The following is an 18,808-nucleotide window of genomic DNA, read 5'->3' as shown; positions in this document are numbered from 1 at the left end:
TTCTTCAATGTAGCTTCACGTTTCGACGCTATTTTGAGCAAATCCTCCAACGAAACCGCGTCATCCTCTTCGCACAATCTTTCAAAAATCGGTCCAGGTCGAAGTCCCGTGACAAAAATGTCCTTCAAAGCGTGATCCAAATGTTCGCCGAATTCACAGTTCAGCGACAGCCTCTTCAACCGCACATGCCATTCCAAAACGCTCTCGTCTGGTTCTTGCCGCGCCCGGTAGAACAAAGCTCTCTCCCGATAAGTAACAACCGTCGCACAAAATCTTCCTTTCAGCAATCCACACAGCTCGTCGTACGTCTTGGTGTTTGGTTTGGCAGGGTAACAAATATTCTTCACCGTCTGGTATACCTCAAGCGAAATCGATGTTAGGAGTACAGCGGATTTACGCTCCTCTTCCAAATCAACCGCAACGAAGTACTGCTCCAAACGTTCCTGGTACATCTCCCATTGATCTCCCAGGGCAAATCTTGGCGGACCGTAACCTTCCATCTTCATAATACGTAGGTTTGAACTCCTTTCGTCGCCAATTGTTCTGTATTGGAACAATTAAGAAAACGTCCTTTTTCTATGACGGTAAAATACAGAATGGTTCTTTATTTCTAATCAACAAGTTTAGTAACTAAGCAGAAGGTTGCCACCCGATAGGTCCACGGCTTGCCGCGTTGCGTTGGTATCGCTGAGAGCCACGTGTGTTGATAGCGCTGAGAACCACGCGACAGCACAGTGTCGAAATATCCAGAAAAGTTCACATGAAACTTTTAAAGCAACTTGTCATAAACATAAAAGTTTCGTTTATAAAGTGGATTGCATAAAAAATTAACTCCATTAATCTGGGGCACAACACCCAACCGAAATGTCCCAAAAAAAAAACGCAAAAGCTTTGCCATTTTTAAGTGGTAATGCCGACTTTTTATGGGATGTTTCTGCTTTTTTGGGTTGTGAAAACTTGTGTCGCACCTCCTGACTTCATTTGCTGATTAATCGACTGCAAAATTCATTGATAATTCTGAACCAGTCTAAAGTGAAATCCATGCGCGATGGATGTCAAGAAGGTAAACAGATGTAGGTACTTTGATAGTTACAAAATCTAGTTTAATTTTTGTTACTAGTTACAACTAAAAGAATGTATCACTTACCTCTGCCAGTGGAACCTTCAGGGCTATGAACTGCGTTCCTTCGACCTGGGCGCCGATACTGGAGTAGTCGAGCCATCTGAAACAGAAAAATTCACGCGTGTTTACATTATTGATCCCGCCTCCCGAAAATGCGTTCGATACATACCTGTCTGGATATTTGCATGCCATATTCCTGAATCCAATTGTTGTCGGCCGTATAACTCACTACACAAGCACAATAGTTTTGAAATCACTTTAAAACACTAAAAATCACAGACAGAATCTGCTCAAACGTGCACCCCGAAGGAACTGCGAAGCGTACGCGCACGTAAACAAATTCCGAAAGATTCGCGACCGAAAAATGGCAACAAATGAAGCTGTCGTCAGCTTAGTTGCCGGTTGTGGAACGTTGTGCCGACAGCCTTAATACCGAATAGCTACACTGAGCTACAAACTAACCCAAATTTAGGTTAGTTTGATATCGAGCAAATTCATTATTTTTTTTGTTTTTCTTTATGTTGTTCGGTCTTTTCTGAAACAACCTACACAGCAAAAAATAAATGCAACCCGCCCGATGTAACACATTCCGATGTACTAAATAATCAATGTAATCACGATTTCTATGTACGATTACATCATTTTGATGTAAAATCTTTTGTTCTTATGTGTACACACTATTTTTATTTCGCTGAAAACCAGCAAAATTTTGCTGGTTTTTGACAAGCTGTAATTACAGCAATCCATCCAGCAAAATATTTTTGCTGAATCTTCAGCAGTGTGTACTGACAGCATATTTTGCTGGTTGACCAGCAATTTTGTCCGCGCTCAGCTTCGGCTGAATTTTTTTGTTTTTTTTTTCCAAATATTTTTAAAATTTGTCTTGTTTTATAACTAAATGGTTTATTCAACCATTTCCAGCAATCCATCAATGATCAAAGGCTGGAAATATCCCTAACGGATGCGATGTCTTACATTTCGAATTGCAAGGGGCTTTTTTGTCTGAATTCCTTTGAATTCATGGTGATCCATTGTTGAGGAGAGGAGGAGTGCGCAACATTATTTCCGAAAAACTACAAGTGTTTGACAACTGATTTGCTGTTGATTCAGCAATTAAAGTCATTGCTGATTTATCAGTTACCATTACAGATGTTTCAGTAAACTAGAATTTGCTGGTTGCGTCTCAGCAATTCATTTTGCTGGATGAGAAATTCAAAATTTGGTGTATACATCGTCTTGTGTAATATTCATGCAACCGACGGATTGATCGGGTTGCTGCAGTTCATATGTAATATTGCACAACAGTTTTTTCTGTGTAGAAAGGCGTCAAATAGTGACAGTTGTGAGCAAGTTGGTAAAAGTAAATAGTTTCTGTTTGATTTGATCGCGGTAAAAATTCTACCCATCACAGTTTTAAATTTAAACTCAAAATAAACCATATCGAAACTCCTAATTCAAACTTACCAAGATTTTGTACACTAAAAATAATCCGCATCTAGTTTCTATATGCCGCGCACATAGATTTTTGCAATCAAGCTTTGCACATAAATTTCACTGGCCTTGCACATAGAACCAGATTTCTAGCCCATCTTAATTTCCACATGCAATGCACATAAATAATAAAGGTCTGTACTTTTTCATTTTAAAGGTCAAACTATTGCATTTAATATGCATCACAAATAAATACTATATGTGATTTTCTAGAAATAAAATAATTTAGACTCATTATCTTATGATGAAAAAATGTATTTGGAATCAGATTTGGAAACTATATTGATTACTTGGATCTTTCCAAAAGCATTTTTCGGTGGGGAATCACTGATCCTTTGGGCTTCTTCAGGCCTGAGCTTTTTCTCCGGAAGACTTCGGTGGTGCGACGCGCCACTGGATCTGCTACCAAAAGCGTAATCCGCTTCAGCGTATTTGCTTTACGATCAGCACCTCCACTTGAGCAAAGCTGATAATATCAAACCCCTGAAAGAAATCGTTCATTTAAATCAAATGTTATTTTATCAACCACAAAGTAATAAATACTTACGCGCTCCTGTATCCAAGCAAAAATTGGCTGATAGATTTCACCGCACTTTGCCGCGTCGTAACCTCGATCTGTTTGCATATTTTGATCATTATTACGTTACAAAATGACTAAAATACGGTACCTTAAACAAAACTGCAGGAATTCGACCGGGAGACTTGGAATAGCAATAGCCAGCAATAAAAGTCTTCCTTTTTGCTCCATCATTTTTCCGTTAATGAAATGTTTTAAACGTTTTGAAATATTAATCGATGCACTCAAAATTTATATTCAGTTAACATAGGTTGTAAATGTACCATTCTTTGAATTTATAGCTCTGCATATGAAAAATATGTGCAACCAAATTATATTTAATGCAAACACTTTAAAATCTAACTGCCGCACATAAAATGAGGATTTGAGCCACCGATTCACTTTTATCTGCTTTGTGCACATAAAAACCAATGGAGTTTTCATTTCAGTGTAGGGCTGTTTCCAGTTCAAAAGGAATTTCTCGGCCTGTCTTGATGCATTCCGTTTTTCTTCGATCGCAGTACGCAGTTGCGGAGAAATTACAATTCAAATGACAGTCACTGTAGAAAAATTCTGTCAACAATCGGTCAATAAATTTCTTGAGCGATCTTTTGAACACGAAACTGGGCTTATATGATAAATGCAATAAAATTTCCAAGGTGGGCCAAAATATTTGCCCCGGGTCAAAATACGTCCACTATCCTATAAAAAAGGATACTTTCACGAAGCCGCTGCTGTTCGCCACAAGCAAACCTTTGTTGTGTTGTTCGTCCATCTACGGATCTGACGTTTCGCTCATCCTTTACTCGAAAAATGAGTACCGATAACGAACGCGACGAACTGAGTTGAAGCACCTCATTGTCATCACGCGAGCTTACTCAGTTTTCGTCAATAATTCTTTGCGGTAGACGAAACTGAGTTGTCGTTATTTATTTACTCATCGACTAAATGAGTAGAAATATTTTCCGGCGGCAAATTTGTGTAGAATTTTTTTCTCGGTGCATTGTTTTGACAGCCGAAAATCCAATTGGAATGTCATGTGCACATCTGCGATTGCGGGGCCGAGATTAACCCGCGAATTTCGCGTGTCGTGCTTTGCGTATTTTTGTGCAAAAATTTTTTGGGCGGATTTGGGCGAAAATCGGTCATAAATATCGCAGTTTGTGTCGTTCAGCATCACTCATAAACAGCTGCAAATATGGCCCAAAACGCGGATCTTATCAAGCAGGCAATGTTCGAGGAACTGCAGAAAATTCTCAACCCCGATGGCGATATCCGGCGGCAGGCAGAGGAAAGACTGGCCCAGCTGAAGTACACCGAAGGTAAGATGATAATCAGGATATTGCTCATGTAATTCGAAGATTCAACCGAATATCATTTCAGGCTATGGCGTTTATTTAGCGGAAATCACCATCAACCAAAATCTGGAACTGGCCCTCCGGCAGCTTGCATCTGTGATGCTCAAGCAGTATGTTGAGGACTGTTGGGCGGACGATGGCGAAGAAGGGCAATCATCGAATGGCGCTCTGCTGGTGAACAACGAAGCAAAGATTGCCATCAAAACCATTCTGCCACAAGGGCTGTATGACCCGAACAGCAAGGTGAGAGAGAATCATTCTTTAAAGGGAACGATAAGGGTATACCTATAGGTGGAGGGTGGAGCAAAGTGAGCACTTATTTTCCACTGTATATTGCTGACTTCACCCCAAATTGGACTGACACAATAGTGTGCACATACCTTCAAAGTGTGATTCCAGCGCAGGACCACGTCGGATCGAGTTGAAGTATTTGGTGCACTTATTCCTTGTAAATCAATGAATAAGTGCACCGAAGACGTCGAGACGATCCGATGTAACTGTGCACTTTTATCACACTTTTTAGGGATACCAAAAATAGTGTGATAGTCCAATAATTGGTCCAAATTATTTGGGGCGAAATCTGCAATACATATTCAAGTGGGTCAAATGTGTAAGGGAAATTAAAATGTGATCGCATCAACCCGGAACAAAGCTTTTTGATCACTTTTTCTGGTCCGTTGTCCAACGGGACACTCATTCATCACTTGTCGTGACGAAACATGATCTGGGACATCACTTTGTAGGTACATATTGGCTTGGGGGACCAAGCCCTTTCGAAATGTACTGAGTATCCCACACTCCACTGCTCATAGGCGGCGTTTCTTCTCCCGGAAGAGGCTTTTGTTCCTGTTTATAACGTTCCACGTTTGCCGGGTTCCATGCTGCAGCATAATCGCCCACGTTGCTTTCTGCTCCAAACTCTCTGTACACTCCTCATTGACACAGTCGTCAATTTGACTCCATTCCACGAACCGATGATGCGCTTAGCTGCATTAACTGTACTCTAGCTCTTCAACGATACTCTCAATTCTCAAGAGTTTGGCTTCATCCAGCAATGCAGCCTCGAGATTGTGTGCGTATGCCGAGGGGACATTTAGTAGCTTCAGTCGCCCTTATTTGTACCGACGTGGCCGTCGGGATCGTGCTTGGTTGATTATGGAGGATTTTGAGGCCAGTTTGACCATCACCAGGTGGTGGTCGGAGTCGATGTTAGCGCCACGATAGGTCCTAACGTCGAAGTCAGAGATATGTCATCCATCATTCAGAACGTAGTCTGCTGTGGTGATCTCCATGTAACGATAAGGCTGGGAAACTTTCCAAACGGTCTGAATTCCTCTCCCTGGCTTACCTGAACGTTTAGATCTTCTAGGATGATCATCACGTCGTGACTTGGGCAGCGGTCATACTAGCGTTCGAACTGCGTGTAAAATGCCTCTTTGTCATCATCTGTGCTGCGCGTGGATCGGCCCTTGATCCTCAATCCACCCACTATTTCGTTGATCGGCGCTTCTGCACATCGATCATCACGATGAAAGGTGTTTCCAGCCACGTGTGTTGTCGCTTCTCTGTTAAATGGTCCTGACGATTTAACGCACCAGTCGATTTGACTCTGTCCATAATGCACATAATCATTCGAGCTTATCCAGATGCAGTCATAAACCTTAAATAAATAAAAATCCCTAATAAATCCCATTTCCTTCACACCAGATCCGCAGCGTGGTGGCCTACTCCATTTCCAACATCGCCTCGTACGATTGGCCTAACGATTGGCAGGAGCTGTTCGACATCATCGTCAAATGTCTCAGCGGGAACGAGAACTCAGTGCACGGTGCCATGAAGGTATTGGTCGAGTTCACCCTGGACTTGGACAAACAGATCGTGGAGGTTGGCCCCATGATTCTGTCGGAAGTGTACCGGATATTCGAGGCCCAAAACGTGTACAGCGTGTCAACCCGGAGCTATGCGGTGGAAATTTTAACCTCGCTGCTGCGAAGCATCAACACCCACATCGAGTCGAAGCAGGAACAGAGCACCATACTGAATCCAACGCTGCCGACGTTTATGCAAAAGATGATTGAGGGGTTGACTGTGCCCAATGGGCCGCACAGCAGCTTTCAGCTGAAGACGGCAATCATTAAAGGTAGGTATATTGAATTGATGCAATTTCATTCGTTTCAATGGCCCTCGCGTCGTTTTTGTTCGAGTTTGATGTGCTCTCTACCACCACAATCTGATTTTCATAACACAGAGATTTAATCGCTTATCGGCGCACACCAAATTGCCTCCTAAAGTTATTACGACGGCATGTCAAGACCAACAATTGAAAAGGCCGCATCAACATTTTGTAAACAAACATGTTTCTGTCGACTTGAGGCCTTTTGAACTCCACCCACACATCTCACCACCACTAACAGAAAGCGCGAACATTAAGCTTTCTGTTAATGGTGGTGAGATGCGTGGGTGGATCCCAGAAGGCCCTAAGTCGACAAAAACGTGTTTGTTTACGCAATGTTGATGTGACTTTTTCAATTGTTGGTCTTGATTTCTACGACGATGACCATTCATTGTGGCCAGCAGCAAGGTAGTGCTGTCTCCTACTTTGGTGTCAAAAGTGATTCCGCTCTACCACCTTTACTTATCCTTTTCATGTGTCCGTTGCAGATTTTCCCATCCTTACATGAGGTACGAACTTGCGAAGAACATGAAGTACACTGCGTTCGACGAAGCACGACAAACCCTTTCGTTGAACGACTAATAAGCAATTCGAGAAATCAATGTTCAAATTAAATAATGAGATTCAGAATGTTCTGTGACATGATTGCATGCATGATTATAACCAGACGTGAACTTATAACGTTCTTCATTTCTACCACTGAAAGGGAATACCTCAGACTATCGGTCGGTAAAAACCTTTTAGTTTTAACATAAGTGAAAACATAAAAGACCAGAAGGACGCTCCTTCGAGGTTGTCGGTTGTTCTATTTTAAAGACTTTTGTTTTATCCTAAACCGTTTCACTGAATCAATCTCAATACAATAATAAATAACAGACTATTTCATCTCATCAATCTTCATCAATTTCAGTACTAAAATACATGGTCTCGGACATGCCCAAGTTCGCCAACCAGTACCTGGCAACAATTCTTCCTCCAATCTGGCAGCTGTTAACCCAGATGGCCGATGTCTACATCAAGGTCGTTGTCAACGAAACCGAGGAGAATCCATTCGTCAGCAATACTGAAGGTTTGTATATTTCTTAAGATGGAATCTATAAGTCATCTCAGACCGCATAATTCCAGACGACGACGAAAGCGAAGACTTCACTACGATGATCCTGCAGACGTTCGAATTTCTGCACACCATCATTGAAGTGAAGAAATACAAAGGAGCCGTTACGAACGTCCTTACCGACCTTATCTACATTGTGATTCTGTACATGCAAATGACCGAGGAGCAAGTACAAAGCTGGCATGATGATCCGGAAAAGTTCGTCGAGGACGAAGACGAGCAAGGGATCGATTTCACCATTCGGTCCACCGTCACCGATGTGCTGCTCATCATCGGTCAGGAGTACGAACAGAAGCTGTTACCCTGCATGTCGGAGGCCCTGACCAAGCACATTGCCGTGGCGGATGCCGATCGCAATGCCGGAAATCCTCACTGGTGGAAGGTGTACGAGGCGTCGATGCTGGCGGTGGGATCCTTCAAAGATCTGATCGTCGAAAACGAGGGCAACTTCGACATGGCTCAGTACATGAATCTTGTAAAGAACACCATGGAGTATCAGGTAAGCTAGTGCTGGCGAGGCTTGAATGACGTAATGCAGTAATATTTTGTCTCTTTGTGTGGATAGCTTGCGAAAGAAACAAAAGTAAGCCTTAAATTTATCAGGGTAGAAGTTGGAGGGAGTACCCCATTTGGCATAATTCCGTTGGGCATAATGCACATTTACCATAACGGTCGTTTGGCTGTTCTTTGTGTTATTTCAAGCGGGGTACTTCCAAGTTAGAATGCCGAATTAGCTAGGTGTAGTTTCTAAATATAACTTTTTCAAGGTTTCACCGTATCTTCTTGGACGATGTTTGTGGATATTCAGCCGATACTGCGACTGCAACATCTATGATCAGGCAACTCTTCAGCAGGTTATTGACATTACCATCAATAGCATGTCGCCAGAAAAGCCCATTGTGCTGAAGATTGCAGCTGCTAGGTAAGCTATCTAGAGTGTTATTCTTTGCTGTCAGTTCGTATTCACTACCTTTCTGTTTGTAGAGCAATCTATGGTTTCTGCACGAATCTACGCGAATGTAACGACGAGCGCAAAACTTTCCTTGTTCCCAAATTGGAGCAGTTCTTCGAATGTATTATGCCCCTATTCAGTCAATCGCAGAACACCGTCCAAGGGTTACTACTGGAAACTTTGACGGCCATAATCTCGGTAGGTAGTGCATAGCTTTCAAATGTTCTCTATAAAAAGCATCTTTCCCACTTTCCAACAGTACGACGCCAACGTTACGGCTGCCATTTCGAGCAAGGTGGTATCCCTCACTATCGCCATGTTCCTCAAATATCACGATGATCGCTTCATCCTGGAAATGGTACAGGACATTTTGAAAATCCTCTCGCAAAACCCCTTGTGCCTGGTGCCACTTCAGGAGAAAATAATCCCAACCCTCATAAGCATCCTCAATTCCGAAGGGGCACAAACGTCCGCCATGCAGGACATTGCGCTGGACATTCTGTGCACGGTGGTCAAATACTCTCGAGGTCCACTTTCGGGCATCATGGTCGAGAGTGCCTTCCCAGCGGCCGTGCATTGCATCCTGCGAACGGAGGATCACTCGGTCATGCAATCCGGAGGGGAATGCCTGAGGGCGTTCCTAACAGTCGATCCGGAACAGATCTGCGGCTACAAAAACGGCGAAGGTTTGAACTACATCATGCAAGTGACGACTATGCTGCTAAATCCCATGAACACCGAATCTACGGCAGCCTTCATTGGCCGGCTGGTGATCACGATCATCACTAAGGTTGGCAATCTGCTGGGCGACAATGTCGATCTGCTGTTGAAAGCTGTGATCAGCAAAATGCAGCTGGTTGAATCGTTGAACGTAATCATGAGCCTGGTCATGATCTTCGCACACCTTATTCTAGTCCAAATGGATGCGGTGCTCAACTTCCTGAGCACCGTTCCTGGTCCTACAGGTGAACCGGCTATGACCTTCGTATTTGCCAACTGGCTGAGCCGGCAGCATATGTTCTACGGATCATACGAGCGGAGAGTAAGCACGATGGCTCTTTGCAAGTTGTTCGAATACGGTGTCACGACCAAGGATGAACGGCTTAACTCGGTCATGATCAAGGAACCGGTCATCAATCCTCAGCAGGGTCGAAGAACTCGTTCAGCAGCCGCCAAGGCACAACAGGAGTGGGTCGATGTCCCCATCCTGCTCAAAATTTTCAAGCTACTGGTAAACGAACTCTCCAACCTTAAAGAGGCCAAAGAAGCACTCGAACAGCAAAGCGATAACGACGATTCAGAGGAGTCGGACACCGAAGGAGATGTTAGAAAACCACTCCACTTGGCGGCATTGCTCATGGCTGAAGGTTGAATTTTCATTGCGTAGAGCCTTTTCATATACCTACCTAATATCCTACAATCGTTACAGATGAGGACGAACAAGACGATCAGCAGATGATGCAGGAACTACTTCAGAATCCAATGTTCCAGTGCGACATGCAAGAATATCTGGTCAAATTCGTACAAAGTTTCAGCCGAGACGAGCATTTCCGTGTGTTTCTGGAAAAGTTGGAAGACGCGGAGAAGCTTATCCTGACCGACTTCGAAATCAACGTCTCGTGAAGTTTGGTTGGCATTTAAGCGGTATGTATGTACTATTTGTCGAAAGTTATATTGATGTAGGTAGACGCTTTGCACGAAGTGTGGGTTTACTGCATCCCAGTGGTATGTTAAGTTTAATACAAATATATAAATGTCAGATAAATAATTGGGGTATGTTTAATAACGTAGGATTATATCATTGCATTGTTCAAGTTGGAGTAGGGAATCGCGCTACTTGGGCGGTGGCTTCTATATTCGTCTGTTTTCCACTATAACTCAGTCAATTTTGAACCAATTGACACAACTTTTGGAATGTGGTGAGATAGATATAGTATCTACCCGTGTACAACATTTCAAGTCAATTGGTTCAAAATTGACTGAGTTATAGTGGAAAACAGACGAATATAGAAGCCACCGCCCAAGTGGCGCGATACCCTATGAGTAATTACTGAACAACCGTGGGTCAAAGGGACAAGCAATGGGCAGGTCGAAGATTAAAGGGCGGTTATTTCAGCCTTATCGACGTCAACACTTCCGAAGCCCTAAGGGCACCTAGTTCTTTATATCCTTTTTCGGTGGCCCTTCATTTGACAGAATGCTGCTTTGCCAAACTTCATTTGCCTTCTTTATTATGCCAAGTGTCCATTATGCCAAATGACCGTAAACTTTTCCTTCTTACGGCGATTGCCTTTTCGAAAATTCGCTAGAACAGCATACATTGCAGCAGCACCCGATGTGGAGGCAGCCTGACTCCCGATGAGTACGGTGTCCTTCTTCAAGTTGATCAAACTTTTGCACTCCTACACTACCTTCTCCAGCGTTATGTCCTGTGTCTCGTTGATTTTCGAATGTCAGCATCCTTGGGTGACTGGTCTTCTTTGAGCTCTTGCAGCTTGAAATCGACACAAGCGCGGTTGACTTTGCAAGAGTTGTAGATGAAATGGGGCTACCAAACATGGTTTGGTCGAACGCGAACTCGGTGATATTTTTCGCGAGGGAATCTAGCACCAACTCCGATTAACGTTCTGGACGTTTTCCTGTATGCTCGCCGCCATCTGTTCTGCCATTCGGGTCATCAACGTATGTTGATTGTTCAGCAGCTGCAAAATGGTTTCTTTAAGGTGAATCGGGACGCTGTGTTATTTTTCCTATCTTCCCTCTCTTTCTAACAATTTGCCTCGCGATTTTGAAGATGGTAATCTCGATTTCTATCGCACAGATGAGGCTGAAAAACAATCAGCATATGCACTGCAAGTGAGCATACACAATGATAGATTTTTGTTCCATTATATGAAGTAGAATCTGAGATTACCATCTTAGTAGCAACAGAGCAATGGCGGATATTTCCTCGACCGTCCCGTCCGCCCTTAAGGCGAAACTGGAAGCATTTCCTCACTTTTTGGTTTTTGATTTTTTTTATTAAATAACGAAGCAATATTTTCAAAATCGGTTTTCGTGCACATGTAGAGTATGGATCAAGGTATCTTCTTTTTTTTTTTTTTAGTGGACAATATTTTTCGTTTTTGCAGAAACCATTTTTGAACAAAAAAATGGTTTTTGCAAAAATGGAAAACATTTTCCACCTCAAAAAAATTCAGAAGATTCCTTGATCCACACTCTACATGTGCACGAAAACCGATTTTGAAAATATTGCTTCGTTATTTAATAAAAAAAACAAAAACCGAAAAAATGAGAAAATGCTTCCAGTTTCGCCTTAAACGGTTGAACTTAATATTTAAATTAACCTTAGGGGCGATTTCTTCACCCTGGCTTAAGCGTTAAGCCAGGTTTAACTGTATGGGTAAGCCTGGCTTACCGGTTAAGCCGAGGTGAAGAAATCGGCCCTTAATAGTTCAAAACTGGGACGTGCTTTGACAAATCTATTTTGGGTTCAGCGGCCCAAAATCTCTCAGAAACACAATTTGTTTTCGAGACATACCGATAGTTTAAATGACGGGCTTGGTGGTCTAGTGGCTACCGCTTCTGATTCGTATGCAGAAGGTCATGGGTTCAATTCCTGGCTCGTTCTTTTCATCCTACTTTGTATCTTTCTATCCACTTTATCACGCTCTCTCTTCTCTACATATACAACTCATGTATATTCATATGTTCATAGCCATCGCTAGAACCAGAAACGAATTGAAAAAGTCGTTTCCCTCCCTTCCAACTTCCACTCATAGCACAGCGTATATATAACGCCTATAAGTTATGCAACCAAAGCGTGCTGTGCCGCTTGACCTTATTCACCTTATTCACCTTATAACCCCTATCCATGGATCGCATCACTGACCCAACGGTGACTCCCAGATCTCCCATCCTTTCCGTCTAACAACAAATACCCCAGTCCGTGCGGGTTGTGGGGACGCAGAGTGCTCTCGGTCTCTAGTAGCAACAACCAGTACACTCTAACATTCCTTTCCCTTCCCAGCTGACTATAAGGACTTGGCCGGCGCCGTTATTGATCAAATATGCATGAGCTGCTAAAATTGCACTTTGAGAATAAGTGGAATGTCCCAGCCCCTTATTCAGTTGGATCTCAGTGCAATTGGTACCAGTTCAGATCAATCACGGAGGAGCAACCATTGACATGTATAGTCAGAATTGATCGTTGATCGTTTTGATCGACATACCGATAGTTTAAATGTTTGTTACACTGGGTTATGAAAAGAATGGTTTCCTATTTATCTTTGCCAAGGACAGAATTTAACCTGTTATAATCTGACGGATCGACTATAACCTTGCGTGTTAGAGGAGTTCAACCAATACCATTTTACCAATAGCCTTTTTGTACCATCCGCTGCACCTTATATTTCAAGATAAGATTGCGTAGCATGTTCAGTATGATCATTCTCAAGAAAAGTGGTAACTTTCCATTTTGATTTCGAAACTCATGTATTCTTTACCTAGTTTAGTCACACTGCCGAGAAAGTGTCCAGTTATTGTTGGCAGCACTGCGAAACTATCCTCGCAATTTTCAAATTGTCAAATATCGCGTTTAGTATCATACAGGCGTATAATGATCGATTTCTCTTCATAAATTTTCTCTTCGGATTATTCCGGGAAACACGACCAAAATTCGGATGATCTCTCGGTGTATTTCGGTAAATGACTAGGACTAACTTCTAAAACAACGAAAACAATCGAAACGCGCTTTATTAGCGTTTCTAATATATATGATATTGTCGCAGAGTAGCAGTTCGGGTGGAGAATAAAAGAAACACTTTAGAATAATCGTTTATTATAATTCGTAGTGATTGCAAAGCAGAGTGTGTGTTGGTATGTGTGAGTTACATCGAGTGTGGATAGGTATGGATAATTGAGATAAAGTGAATGTGTTACACTGAAAGAATTCATGTGGTTGAATCTGCAACGGTGCTGCAGGGCTGTGTAGCCCGTCACTCCTCCTCAACGTTGTCAGATCGACGTTTCGGATTGTTCCTTGACGCCGACGGCAGATCGGTGCCTCTCCAACTTGATTCGGTCCAACGGCTTCGTCATGAGGTCCGCCTGCATACGCTCAGTAGGCATGTAGTGGAGTTCGATGATTTTCTGCTGTTGGAGGTCCTTGGTGTAGGCGTACTTGGTGTCAATGTGCTTAGAGCGCCGTTCGAGACGCTCTGACTCGACGATCTTTATGCACGACTGATTGTCCTCCCAAATGACTATCGGATTGGGTGGCACTTGCTTCAGGTCGTTGAGCAACTTCCGGTACCACATAAGCTGCTGACAGCCGTCCGCCAGCGCGACGAATTCGGCCTCCGTTGAGGACAGGGCGACACACGATTGCTTTCGTGTTCCCCAGTCGACGAGTCCGCCGCCGAACTTCAGAAGGTACCCGGAGTGTGACTTCCTGTCGCCTTCGTCACCTGCCCAGTCGGCGTCCACGAAGCATTCCGTTGCGCCGGATCCGGAACCCAGATGCAGACGATGATCCTTGGTGGCCTTGAGGTATCGGAGGACCCTCTTCGCTTCTGTCCAGTCTCGGTTGGTGGGGTTGGTGACTTTTCTGCCGAGCAGTGAGACGGCCACGCAGATATCCGGCCGTGTATTCACCGCTACATAAAGCAAACTTCCTACCAAACTGCGGTACGAGGCATTTGTAGGCAGTTCCGTCTCCTCCTTTTGCTTGAGGTACGCGGGGTCGATTGGTACCTTAGACAGCTTCGCTTCTTCGTGTCCAAATCGCCGAATCAACTTTTCGATGTAGTTGGCCTGGTCAAGTGTGTAGTGGTCGCCGGCTTTTTCGACGCGTATTCCCAGGAACTGTTTGAGCTCGCCGAGGCAGGAAAGCTTGAATTTGTCCTGCAGATGTCCTCTGATTTCGTCGAACTCGCCCTCGGAGTTGCAGACAACGAGCAAATCATCAACGTACATCAGAATGTAGGTCTGTTTCCCGTTGCGATTTCGAATGTAGAGGCACATGTCGCTGTCTGCTGGCTTGAATCCCATAGACTTCAACACTCCGTCAATCTTTCGGTTCCAAGCTCGAGCAGACTGTTTGAGCCCGTATATACAGCGTTTGAGGCGACATACCATTCCGTTGTTTCGGTCGAAACCGGGCGGCTGCTTCATGTACACCTCCTCTTCTAGGTCGGCGTACAGGTAGGCGCTTTTTATATCCAGGTGCTTGACTAGTTTTTGTTGCTGGCTGGCTAATACGAGGATGGTTCGAAGAGTCGTTTGACGGACGACGGGGGCGAAAACCTCGTCATAATCCTGGCCGAACTTTTGGGAATATCCCTGCGCGACCAGTCTCGCCTTATGCCGCACTACCCGCCCAGACTCATCTTCCTTCTTTTTGTAGGTCCATTTACAGCCTACCGGCTTGCGCCCGGGAGGTAGGGGGACGAGCTCCCAAGTGCCGGTTTCCTCAAAAGCTTCTATCTCCTCCTGCATCGCTGCCCGCCAGACATCCGCTTCGGGACCTTCGACCGCTTCGGAGTAGCTTTGCGGTTCATTGCCAACGTGCTTGGTAACACCGGTGACGTCAGCAAACCGCTGGGGCGGGACACCTTTCGTTGGACGCGTGGATCGACGCGGTTCGCCTGGGTGCGGCAGTTCCGCATCGCTGAAACCTTCGAATTCGCCGTCCGATTGAGTCGTGTCTTCAGCCGCTGTATCGTATCCTTCGGGGTCGTCCATTTCGGGTTGTGCTTCGATTTCGGCCTGAGGTTGTGCCACGGGTTCGACAGGAGGTTCTGCTTCGGATTCCGCCTCCGTTCCGATGGGACGGTTCTGTGGGGGACCTATGTCAAAGAGAATTTCGTCGCCTTTCTTACCTTTGATGGGAGCGTCCGTCGACACATTCGCTGGGTCGTGCTTCACGTCGTCCTCGATGAACTTGGCGTTCCGGCTCACGTAGACTTTTCGCGTGGTTTTGTCCAAGAAGCGATAAGCTTTATGCTCCGAGGAGTAACCCACGAATACCAGCTTCTGTGCTGTGGCGTCCAGCTTCTTCCTTTTCACCTTCGGGATGTGGACCCAGGCACTGCATCCGAAAATCTTGAGGTGGTCGACCTTCGGTTTCACGCCGGTCCAAAGCTCGAATGGAGTGACGTCGAGGGGCTTCGTTGGCAGGACGTTCTGGAGATATACCGCCGTACTCAGCGCTTCTGCCCAGTAGCGTTGCTCCAGCTGTGCATCGAAAAGCATGCACCGTACCATTTCGATGAGCGAACGGTTTTTCCGCTCCGCTATGCCGTTTTGCTGGGGGCTATAACCGGCAGTGTACTGAGCCGATATTCCTTCTCGCTTGTAGAACGCACGCAGCCGCTTCCCGCTGTACTCGCCGCCCTGATCGGAGCGGATTGCCTTCGGCTTTCTGCCGAAGAGCGTTTTGGCATAGGCGACGTACTCCTCGATTCTTGTGGCGACTTCCGATTTTTCTTTCAGCAGGTAGAGGACACAAAATCGACTGTAGTCATCGATTACGGTCATAAAATATCGATAACCGCTGACTGACGACATCTCTACCGGACCACAGACGTCCGTGTGCACCAGGTCCATTGGTGCAGTCGATCTGGATTGGGATTCGCTAGGAAAAGGGGTACGTGGTGTCTTACCTTGCAAGCAGCATTCACATTTTTCGTCGATACTGCACCGGCGGAGCGCCAAGCCATCCACCAGTTCGGCCTTCAGCAAATGGTCAATAGCTTTCGGGTCCCGGTGGCCAAACCGGCGATGCCATACATGTTGACAGTTGTCGTTGTGGTGGCCGCTTACCGCCATGACGACGTCTTCCGGTTGCTTGATTTGGTAGAGGCCTTGTTTCAAACGCGCCACAGCGATGGTGGCATCTCCTCGAAGAATCCGGCAGCCCGCTTTGTCGAAAACAACCGTGGCTTCCTTCTGGACGAGAGCCGGAACGGATAGTAGGTTCATCGAGAGGGTGGGGGCGTAGAGTGCGAAGCTGATGTCCATCTCACGACGATGACCATGCTCGTCGACACATTCGACGTTGCAGCTACCTTCGCCGCGCACCTCCGCTTGTTTTCCGTCCGCCAGGGTGACGAACTTAACCTCACTTTCACGCAGCTCCCGGAAGTATCTTCGATCCGCCACGGTGTGTCGGGTTGCACCGGAATCGACGACCCACGGCTTAACAACGTTGCCGTCCGAAGCTCCTGCGGCTAGTGCGAACGAAACCGTGTCCTTCTTCTTGGTGGGCTTTTCCTGCTGTTTCGGCTGCTTCTCGGAATCGCGGGCAAACTTACGGCATTCCTTCTGTTTATGCCCCTGATTTCCGCAATAGTGGCATTCGATTGGTGGCTTCTTCTTCTTTCTGCTGCAGTGGCCAACCCGCAGCGCCGAGCTCGATCCGGTCCCTTGTCGTTTTGCTGCCTCGTCAAGGAGCTTCCGTTTGACTAGCTCCAACGGGAGGTCATCATCCGACCGGCTTTCGAGGGCGGTTGTGAGAGTGTCGTACGAGGTGGGGAGGCTTCTCAAAATCATCGCGACAGTGAGATTCTCCCCGAGCTCCTGCCCGGCGTTTGTCAGACGGGAAAACAACTCCTCCATCTCGAAAAGATGCTCCGCCATGTCGTCGCCGTCGGCAAACCGCTTGTCGCAAATTTGCTTGAGGAGCGACACTTTCGACGTCAGGCTGGTCTTTTGATGGTGGTTTTGTAGTGCCGTCCAGGTGTCCTTGGCCGTCCGTGATGCGCGAATCAGCCCGTGCTGATTATCTTCGATCAGCAGGCCGATCGTTGCCCGCGCCTTGGCGTCGCCCGCGTTCCATATGGCATCGGGTTCGCCTTCGGGCTTCACACCTGGGTCAACGTAGCGCCAGAGCTCCTCCCGGACGAGCAGCAGCTCTACTTTGAAGCGCCATGTTGGGTAATTGTTGTTACCCAGCTTCTGCAAGGAAAATCGGTTTCCTTCCATGACACTCGCGAAACCGGACCGAAAAAACACGCGACTACTTCGATTTCGAAACGATTATAGCGCAAACTATCGAAAAAATTAACTTTCTGCAAATGGCGTCACCACTCTTCCGCCGAGCGGCCCATAACCTGTCGCAGAGTAGCAGTTCGGGTGGAGAATAAAAGAAACACGTGTGGTTCTCTCGGGTGACAACTTTAGAATGATCGTTTATTATAATTCGTAGTGATTGCAAAGCAGAGTGTGTGTTGGTATGTGTGAGTTACATCGAGTGTGGATAGGTATGGATAATTGAGATAAAGTGAATGTGTTACACTGAAAGAATTCATGTGGTTGAATCTGCAACGGTGCTGCAGGGCTGTGTAGCCCGTCAGATATATATTAGAATGTTAAACTAGTGCAGTCAAAATTAAATCAATGAATTTACAACTAGCTATCACAGTATTGTAGACATTTTACGGAAATGGCCAGAATAAAACGGACCGAGTTGGACAAACTATTTCGAATGAATGTATTTCTACACTGACTTGTGTTGTTAAAATGATGTAGTGACTGGAGAGTAAGCTGTCGACGGTCAGTCAGTCGTAAATAGAGTTCTGATAACCCGAGCAAAAATATCTGTCTGCTACAGTTCGGCTATCCTGCTACTATCGCCCTCGATAGTCCGATAAGGCATTCTAATTACTATTCGATGACGGGAATCCGAGATCAGCTTCCTGCGTCAACTTCCAAAATCGTAGGGCTACGGTTCGATTACAGCGTCTTCTCGGCGATCCTCGTTCTGCAAATATCGTATTTGACTTGACTCGCTTGTTGGTTCCAGTGCTATTCCTGCGGCGTTGGAACATTCTTTCTCCGGATGTCCGACCCTTTCACATTTAGTGCATCGCGGCTTCTTCTGCGGCAATGGGCATTTGGCTGATAAATGACCCTTCTCGTTACAGTTGAAACAACGTCTAACTGATGATTGCCTTTCGTCATCTTCAGCGGTTGAATATTCATTCCATTCGTTGTTCTGCGTCTCCTGATGTTTCACTGCATCTTTCTGGACATATGGTT

At 45.4% G+C, this 18,808-nt stretch overlaps 2 protein-coding genes across 5 annotated transcripts in view; one reads left to right on the top strand and one right to left on the bottom strand.

The window, feature by feature from the left end:
- LOC109411968 (RNA/RNP complex-1-interacting phosphatase) overlaps nt 1–1,498 on the bottom strand; it is a 77,254-nt gene extending 75,756 nt beyond the window's left edge. Inside the window, exons 1-2 of the mRNA XM_019685633.3 lie at nt 1,293–1,498; nt 1,148–1,223 (exon numbers count right to left, since the gene is read on the bottom strand). Of these exons, the coding sequence (XP_019541178.3) occupies nt 1,148–1,223; nt 1,293–1,315 (99 nt within the window). The 5' untranslated portion in view covers nt 1,316–1,498. The remainder of the gene's footprint in view (nt 1–1,147; nt 1,224–1,292) is intronic.
- Nucleotides 1,499–4,207: 2,709 nt separating this feature from the next.
- Nucleotides 4,208–10,535, top strand: LOC109417153 (importin-9). 4 transcript variants are annotated; one of them, XM_062858995.1, is made up of 10 exons: nt 4,208–4,492; nt 4,554–4,771; nt 6,236–6,668; nt 7,612–7,770; nt 7,812–8,314; nt 8,381–8,398; nt 8,583–8,737; nt 8,800–8,965; nt 9,027–10,134; nt 10,197–10,535. In XM_062858995.1, the coding sequence occupies exons 1-10, from the start codon at nt 4,369–4,371 to the stop codon at nt 10,388–10,390; spliced, it is 3,078 nt and encodes a 1,025-aa protein (XP_062714979.1). In that variant the 5' UTR covers nt 4,208–4,368; the 3' UTR covers nt 10,391–10,535. The 4 variants fall into 4 exon arrangements, with proteins under 4 accessions (XP_062714979.1, XP_062714980.1, XP_062714981.1 ...); XM_062858996.1 differs by having other exon boundaries at nt 4,209–4,492; nt 7,827–8,314; XM_062858997.1 differs by lacking the exon at nt 8,381–8,398 and having other exon boundaries at nt 4,209–4,492.
- Nucleotides 10,536–18,808: the final 8,273 nt, after the last annotated feature.

This window comes from Aedes albopictus, chromosome 3 (assembly GCF_035046485.1).
Source record: "Aedes albopictus strain Foshan chromosome 3, AalbF5, whole genome shotgun sequence".
In the NCBI taxonomy this organism is placed as follows: Eukaryota; Metazoa; Arthropoda; class Insecta; order Diptera; family Culicidae; genus Aedes; species Aedes albopictus.
Note: the sequence above shows the minus strand (reverse complement) of the source record. Positions and strands in the feature narration are given on the sequence as shown.